The sequence below is a fragment of the Macrobrachium rosenbergii genome, chromosome 49 (genome assembly GCF_040412425.1).
Source record: "Macrobrachium rosenbergii isolate ZJJX-2024 chromosome 49, ASM4041242v1, whole genome shotgun sequence".
In the NCBI taxonomy this organism is placed as follows: Eukaryota; Metazoa; Arthropoda; class Malacostraca; order Decapoda; family Palaemonidae; genus Macrobrachium; species Macrobrachium rosenbergii.
Window position 1 is genome coordinate 21,694,002 of NC_089789.1, and position 9,604 is coordinate 21,703,605.

Consider the following 9,604-nt stretch of genomic DNA (forward strand, 5'->3'; position numbering starts at 1 on the left):
AGCTCTTCCGGCTTTATTGTGGTCTTAGCTTTATTCACAGCATAAGGTTTTATTTCTGATTACACCTTATTTCATAATACGAATCTCTCTCTCTCTCTCTCTCTCTCTCTCTCTCTCTCTCTCTATATATATATATATATATATATATATATATATATATATATATATATATATATATATATATACATAAAATAAACTTTATATATATATATATATATATATATATATATATATATATATATATATATATATATATATATATATATATATATATATATATTGTAATTACAAAAAGCTTTACAAGAAGTTTGTCATCTTTGATTTCCTCTTCCTGATATATGTATGTATATATATATATATATATATATATATATATATATATATATATATATATATATATATATATATAGATAGATAGATAGATAGATAGATAGATAGATAGATGTATGTGTGTCTCTGCGTCTGTGAGTGTTTGTGTGTGTGTGCGTTCATGCAAGGTATGTGTATGCGTCTGTATGTATGTCTGCGTATATCTGAATCCGTAATTACTTGGAAAAGTTTCTGATATCCTTATGAATAATGGAACATCGTAGGACCACACCAGGCTTTTAATTCTATTTAGCACATAACCTCACTCACAGTTCGTCCTATGACACAGGCCGATGCTGCCATAAAACCAGCTTGATCTACAATCAATTACTCATATCTTTGGCAAGAAATATGATTTGTTTCACGACACTGATTCATCCTAAAGTCTTTTAAATCGCTATTAAGACATGTTGACATATCTATGACTAATTTCTTTCATGTGCGGACAAGGCTAATATATATACTTATCTTTTTTTCCCATCAGACTAGACTCACTCATATCTTTGGCAAGAAATACGATTTGTTTCACGACAATGATGCATCCTAAAGTCTTCTAAATCACTACTAAGACATGTTGACATATCTACGACTGATTTTTGTTTATGTGAGGACAAGCCTAATACATATATTTATCTTTTTTCTCCATCAGACTAGACCTACGAGAAGGCGTTGAGAAGCAAGAGTTTGTCGATCCTAAACTGAAAGATCGAATAAGGACCGAGTACACGGGCTCCCACTTGGTACTCGACAGAGCGCTCGGGTCCGACTCTGGTAGATACAGATGTCGAGTCGACTTCAATAACTCCCCGACGCTGTCAGCCATCGTGACTCTCACAATTTACGGTACGTATGACCTTTGACCCTTCATTATCAATGTCAAATTACTACAGGAAAGGTAAAAGCTACTCCAGGTTCTTCCACACTGATGACTTCAAAAATGATGGAAAATGTCAGTAATTGTGACACCCACAATTCACGATTCTTACAAATGTCAAATTGCGATGAAAATTTAGAAACTGTTGTGGCCATGTGCACTTTTCGGTGGCCAAACTGGAGGCTGATGTATCTGACATCGGTGAGTCCATAGCATATCGCTAGCTTTCCTTTTACGAAATCGTTTTGCATTAAAAACAAAAGAGAAAACCAACCTATCCATCTGTTACGCAAGTATTGCTTTATATACAGAAATACGCACACATAAAAAAGAGATAAAAATCTCATACCTAGATATCAAGATTTATGACACTGAGGAGAAGCAATCTTCCCTTATACGGTAGGAGCTTCGATCACTGAGATTTACGAGTAAAAGGAAATGCAAAAAAGATATTGGCCCCCACATGATACCTAGTGTCGGACACGATAACCATCTAATGGTAAAATACGCGTATCAAAACCCTGATAATTTCAGTCATAAAAGCAAAACCATCCAATATATAAAAAAGGATTCATCGCAAATTGTTTTGGGAGTTTCTTGTCGTTTCAAAGCTCAGATACTCGAAGCAGTTGATTAAAAAAAAAAAAAAAAAAAAACACGAATTTGCCGCAATAGTCTGGAAAGCAGATACAATCGACCATATTTTTTCTAATCTTAATTTAAAGGAAATGAACACCATTATCCTCCAGGCTTAGCTGGAACCTCCATCAGGTGCCTCTCATACACGAATATATACGCCAAATTTAGATATACGATATCTAAATTTAGCATATTTATTATTCATAAACTAAAATAGAGAGATATCGTTCTTTGTAACTGAGGTACTAAGTGCTACCACATTCTTATTATTGTGCGCAGGTTCGAATCGCACCATGGTAGGTTACGACTATAGTAGTGATTTATGTGTCCAGATTGTATAAGGAAATCAGGAAGGTAAGAAGTCGTTATGGATATTGCCAACACATATACATCTGACGAAAGTAACAAATAGATGCTGATGCTACCCACACATACACACACTTATATCTATCTATCTATCTATCTATCTATCTATCTATCTATATATTTATATATATATATATATATATATATATATATATATATATATATATATATATATATATATATATATATATATATATATATAATTGATAGATATACAGATGTTGAATAGTCCTCTGTACATGTACAGGAGATGTATACATAAAGATACACAAACCGTTTATGTTTGTAAATAACCGCTAAACGGAAGAGTTAAATGAAACAGACAATAAAGCAACGGTCCTCCTCAGCAAAAAGTCACTGAAAGACAAAGTTGTCATAATATATTTCTACATATTTTCATATCCATATTCATATGACTAGTGGATTAAGACCATAATATTTTCGGGCTTTAGACCTTAATATGTTCACTGCAAATTAATCGGTGGCCTGCCACATCGGATTATCATTTTAATTAAGGGCTCTGGACTTATTTCATGCTCTGGATCCAACTTCCATTCCCTGGTGTAGAGTCATGTGTCTGTTTGTTTTGTTTGGGTTTCATAATCTTCCTTCAGACTGTTCAAAGTGCTTTGGAGTAGTATATGGTAATGTAACACAGCAAGTAGTCTTCTCAAATAATGTAGTATACAATGGTGACCGCCAGAATATGGCACTATTAAACAGTAAACAACAACGAGCAACAAAATCTTTATGCAAATAACGTTAAAACCAAGTATTAAAAGCTTTGTCAACAGATTAGTACACAAATACACCCACCGCCAGAACTCTATAAATTTAACTGCAAACAAAGATTGCCAACCAGTGAAATTTCTTTATAAATTATGCAGTAATCAAATGCGGCCGTTATAATACCTGGATTAAATAGTCAACTGATGTGACCACCATAATGTTAGTCATTCAGATATTAAACCCATACGACAGCCAATATCCTCGAGATTAATCGAATATCAGTGTTCCCTTCGTTAAAAATGTCTGATATCTATCATTCTGTACTTTCATTACATATGTATTCCAGTGTACCTTCTTTCGTCTGCGCTCTTATCTCTCTGTCAGTTCACGAAAAGCAAAATGAGTCAGTTCCTCTAAAACAAAAAAAATACTTTAAAAAACATTGGATGATTTGAGTGAACATTCAAATCATCCAATGAGTTGGCTATGGGGCAAGGAGAAAAGTTTCATAGATTTGAGATGATCTTGATTAGGATCCGGTCCTTTTTTTCTTTTTTTTTTTAATGAAGGATGAAGATATACACAGCCTTTATACTGAAAGCGGCTCCATGTAATATTTTTCGGACATTCTCGGTCTTAGTACTTTCCAGTTACTGATTACCCTATAAACAATGACAGTTCATTTCAGAGGAAGGAAGAATCTCGGGTGTTACTGGCTTTCCACATCCGGCTAACAAGTGCGCACTTTGTGGGGAAGAAGAACAGGGAAAGAAAATTTGTGATAAATCTAACCAGAGAGAGAGAGAGAGAGAGAGAGAGAGAGAGAGAGAGAGAGAGAGAGAGAGTAACGTAAAAAAATGTGCAAATTACCTACAACATGGAAGGTTATATATATATATATATATATATATATATATATATATATATATATATATATATATATATATATATATATATATAATAATAATAATAATTCATTTGTTAACCCTATGCCCTTCCAATAATAACGTAATAATAATAATACCAAGATAATTCATTTGATTACCAGATACCTTCCATTTCCTTCTTGATACAAGACACAATCTGGATTTAAAGTAGTATGTCCATCCACCTCCCCCGTCCCCCTCCTAGGAGTCGAACATGAACATTTTGCTTTACTAGACGAGAATACTGCCGATAGCACAAAGAGAGGCCATACATATATACTCGTATATGTATATATATATATATATATATATATATATATATATATATATATATATATATATATATATATATATATATAATAATATGTATATATGTATGTATGTATGTATGTATGTATGTATGTATGTATATATATATATATATATATATATATATATATATATATATATATATACATATATATGATGTCAAGAAAACTTGTTTATTGTTATCAGTTACCTTTTTATCAATCTGTTTCTTCTTCTCTCTTTGTCCACATTTCATCAGATTATTCTGGGAAGACTCAGGGAGTTAATAGCCTTTATTTTTTAAGAATTTGTACACATTGTGACTGGAAATAATGAAATGGTCATTTTATTATTATTATTATTATTATTATTATTATTATTATTATTATTATTATTATTATTATTATTTTTCATTTTTTATTTTCTGACATCTTGCTATCCAATAAATCAACTGTAACACCTATAATGAACGTATTAAACAGAAAACGAATACGATATCCCTAGTCTTAGTGAATTAATAAGTACACAAACACGACAGCCAATAGCAGAAGTAGAGATAAATAAAAAAATGTAATTCATATATTATGCAACTAATCCAATCTTCTTAATGTACTATGAATCGAATATTGAATTCCACTCCTGAAGTTTCAATATTCACCATCTCTACCCAAAAATAAGTCACGAAGTAGCGCATAAAGCCTTCTACATTCAGCCGGACGGTATAAACATCGGTTTTATGAAAGTAACGACAGTGCAACACACCTTTTCCTTTTATTTCAGACCCTTCATCAAGAGAGAAGGAGAATTAAACGAATCTTTGACCATGACACTATGGCGCGGTACAATGGCGACATCAATTGTTCTTGGCGTTTCCGCATTTCGATTAGGCAACGCTCAGGGACGGCCATTTGTAAACGGCCCAAAATTGATTGGTATCATTAATCATCAACGTAGAATGCATCTAGGGGAGACTGGTGCATCTAGGGACTTCAGCTGATTCAGAGGTTGAACCTACTGTCAGAATAAAGTTGGGATCGATGTTATCCTGCGGATATAATTCAGATAGTATCAGCCATTACATTAAGCATGTATACACACACGAATATATATATATATATATATATATATATATATATATATATATATATATATATATATATATATATATATATATGTGTGTGTGTGTGTGTGTGTGTGTGTGTGTGTATAACTGAATCACGAAAATATGGAACGTGATGAATATATAAATAAAGATATAATCCAAGATGGAAACGGAAACACTGGAGTGCTGCAGGACTTAAGTGTCGAAAGGCCTCGCAGCACTCCAGTGTTTCCATTTTCCTTCATGGATTTTATCTTTATTTATATAAATATATATATATATATATATATATATATATATATATATATATATATATATATATATATATATATATATATACATCTTCACTCCAGAGGAAGCATTTTCCTCTGAGAGAAAAAGTATATATATATATATATATATATATATATATATATATATATATATATATATATATATATATATATATATATATATATATATATATTATAATGTGGGTCATTCAGGTGATGAGTTTAATTATTGATTTTATGATTTATATTGCCTTGCTTAACCTAAGACCTACATAATCCTAGCAATTAAAGCTGAAAGTTATCTAAAAAAGACAGATAATTAACATAATTAGATTGGTCACCAGTTGAGACTAGATCACTGAATATATCGATTTATTCTGAACACATGAACTAAATCAACAACATTGCTCAAACAACTAGTTCAACAAAATACAATATAAATGGGTTCTTGCGGGAGCTAATAACAGCTCTAACTTCGTCCCACTTCGGACACGAGACATTTCAACATAAATTAGGGAATAACGCAACGGCTGGGGCATCTTGTGACATGTCCATAAGCAATTTCAAACGCATGAATTGAGAAACTTGGGATGCTCATTCTTCTTCATACAAGATCCTGACCAGGTTCCAAGGCATGCCCAATTCTGGACGAGACGTATCCCGATAACATTCCTATATCAAAAGACCTCTCACTTATCATTAATTGACTGCAAGGGATGAACCTTAGATCAGGAATATTACGTTAACACCGTGGAGGATAATGTATGCAACTTCATTAGTCAACAGTAATTGTACTTCATATATTTGACTTCATAAATAGGATATGGTTTTACTCGGATTTTCCTTAGTCAGTGACTGGTTAAGTGAGGGAAACTTGAAACATTAATTTTAGAAGGAGATAAAAGAAGGCAAACCGGGAGTAATTGTCATCTTCAGACTTACCGCTGGAATAGATAATGCTCTGATCAATTGCATCAGAAGCCCTGGGTCCGTTGAAATGGCAATTTCCCAGGCTGTTCAACAAAAGGGAGGAGAAGAAATGGGGGACCACGAGAGACACCGATTTGCTTGCGCTCTCTATGAAGGATGCCTCAAGACTCTCGAGCTGGGTCAAATGGCGTGGGTGCTCGCTTCAACAACTCCTCCCCCAGACGAGCATCCGAAAATGACAAAAAACTTCGCCAGTGCAAAGGTCATAGAAAAGTGAGCTTAAGGTACAGTGTAGCCAAGGGTGGTCCTAGCAAAACCTACCCTGTCGAATATACCTCTCAGCTAAACTTCCTACCCTCTTCTGACGGTTGGTGCTTTTGGAAAAACAACCCTGCTTGCTTGCTTCCCTCCCTAGAATCGTCCTCTTTACTTTACAAAGATAAAGCTTTGTTTTTCTTTCTATATTTCTATTAAATCAAGGAAGAGAGACAGTCGAATATATAATATATATATATATATATATATATATATATATATATATATATATATATATATATATATATATATATATACATATACATATATATATATATATATATATATATATATATATATATATATATATATATATATATATATATATACATATACATACATACATACATACACATAGACATACGTGCATTTGCAATAGATACGATGATATGATATCGTAACATCTAAAAATAAAAACATTCTGCTACGATGGTGAAGAATCTTTTTATTTTTATTCCATCACTGACAAAATGAATCTTAATTCGATTGATATATTTACGTAAGTATATATGATTTCGGCTTGATATTTACAGTGAATGATTTCTAATCGTAAACCTACTCTGAAAGCTTTCTTAAAACTTCGCCAATCTGAGACATTAAGAATCCACTCAACTTTTTTCGATTATTATATATATATATATATATATATATATATATATATATATATATATATATATATATATATATATATATATATATATATATATAATAAAATTATTCATGTATCTAGAGGCTTTACAAAACAAACAGACAATGGAATATTTTTAACTCAGAGCTCTTCTGCGTAACTTAAATTTAACAGAATTACTAAAAGTCAAATACTGATGCTGAACTGATAGTTACAAAAGAGGTCAAACTACACGAAGACTCTTTTTACGCAAACTTATTACACTTGGTAATAATTCTTTGGTAATCTTCTTGAATTGGAAAGAAAAAATGTGTGCAGTGAACATGAATCAGAATATTTCAGAAGGATGAACGCTGATATTATGTTCCGCTTTTTTAGGAAATCATAAATTTCAACTCAAGTCATTTCCTGTTCGCTAAAAACAGGAGGATTAATGAAATATGATTATGTTGGTTACGTGGCATCATTTATCTTTTGAGAGATGGGACCGCGACTGTACTAAAGTGAACCGCATACCAATAAACTGTGGGAAGAGTAGCGGATTCATAAAGAGTTATGGATATATTTCTCCAAGAAATATGAAATAGACGACCTTTATAAAATTTTATACGTTTACACATACACAAAGACATGGATTTATATATATATATATATATATATATATATATATATATATATATATATATATATATATATATATATATATACAGTATATATATATTTATATATATATATATATATATAGTATATATATATATATATATATATATATATATAGATATATATATAGATATATATATATATATATATATATATATATATAGATGGATAGTCAGATACTTCTATTACACCATATGCGACAAACTTCAAGAATAACAATCAATTATGCACAAGAATTGAAATCAAATTGCATCTAAACATTTGAAAATTGCAATAACCCGTACGAACCAAGGACAAGGAATGAACAATAAAAAAAAAGTAGCACAGACTGAAGCTATTTTTGTCTCATCGCTACAGATTCTTGTTCATGTCAGCTACTCGTTTGAGGCCAAATATAAATCAAACACCAATGTATTTGAACCCGTAAACCTCTTAAGCCATAATGGTACTTCTGTTGGTTTCATTCGACCGCCTTTACTTACTTTTTACTCGCTTTAATCCAGTGATCAAGTAATGGAATTCACATTACAGACCAGTTGGAGATTACAATTATGAGTACGATTTACTATTGAGTTCAATTATTCGTAGCGATAAGAGCTCTATTGATGTTTGGTAAAACATCAATACAATTCTTATAGGTACGAATAACAGAAAATAAGTACTTCACTGTTATTATATGAGTGTGCCCGGGCGGTTAAAACAAATAATTGACGTAATATAAGAGAGAATGGAGTCGGAAATCCTTGCCCTTGGGATGCTACATGCCATAGGGAGCATTTGTCAGAGACAGACAGATCCTGGAGTGGATACAGGGAAGTCTGAAGGTGGAGTTCATTGTCCATGGATTCTCGCGGTTAAACACAGGAAAATATATAATGTAGACTCTACCGGTCACTTTTACCAGATACATATATAATTGTAATAGCCACAATGCCCTCTTAACTTCTCGAATTTTTTTGCGCTTTTTTGGATATGCTTGTCACTACAAAGCCGTAAGATCCAAGCGCAAGAAATTGAAGAGACTGTGATGCCCGGTAGCGGGAAACGACCCCACGTTACCATAATCACAAGGAGGTCACGTTGCCGACCTGACCACGAGAAGGATAAAAGCCTATTACCTCTCGTACATACATATACCTGTCGTTTTCAGATATATTTATTAGAGCTGGAACAGACCCATCCTCACCACGTAGCCAAGTGGGCAATCGTTTTTTATTGCTTTTGGGGCTGAAATATATATGTAGAATCTAATGGTCACTTTTACCAGATACAGATGTAATTGCAATAGCCACAATTAATTGGTGCTTTATTTTTGCACAAAATTTTCATTGTATAGACATTTATGCCATTAATAATCTGCACCACGTTCATGTAAAATTAAAACCAAAAATAAAAACAGACCCGATGATAATCAGTATAGTCCAAAAATTTAATAAGATAACCAGTGAGTCAATCGCTCAATAGAAATGAGTATTTGAATAAATAACAAACATCTGAGAAAGAGGC

The 9,604-nt window shown here is 32.0% G+C and overlaps 1 protein-coding gene across 3 annotated transcripts in view; it reads left to right on the forward strand.

Annotated features, from left to right (window-relative positions):
• The window catches only part of LOC136832149 (kin of IRRE-like protein 2), a 169,457-nt gene that overhangs the window by 92,656 nt on the left and 67,197 nt on the right, over nt 1-9,604 (forward strand). For all 3 annotated transcript variants that reach the window (XM_067092844.1, XM_067092842.1, XM_067092843.1), the window contains exon 4: nt 1,019-1,212. In XM_067092844.1, coding sequence (XP_066948945.1) covers nt 1,019-1,212 — 194 coding nt within the window. The remainder of the gene's footprint in view (nt 1-1,018; nt 1,213-9,604) is intronic.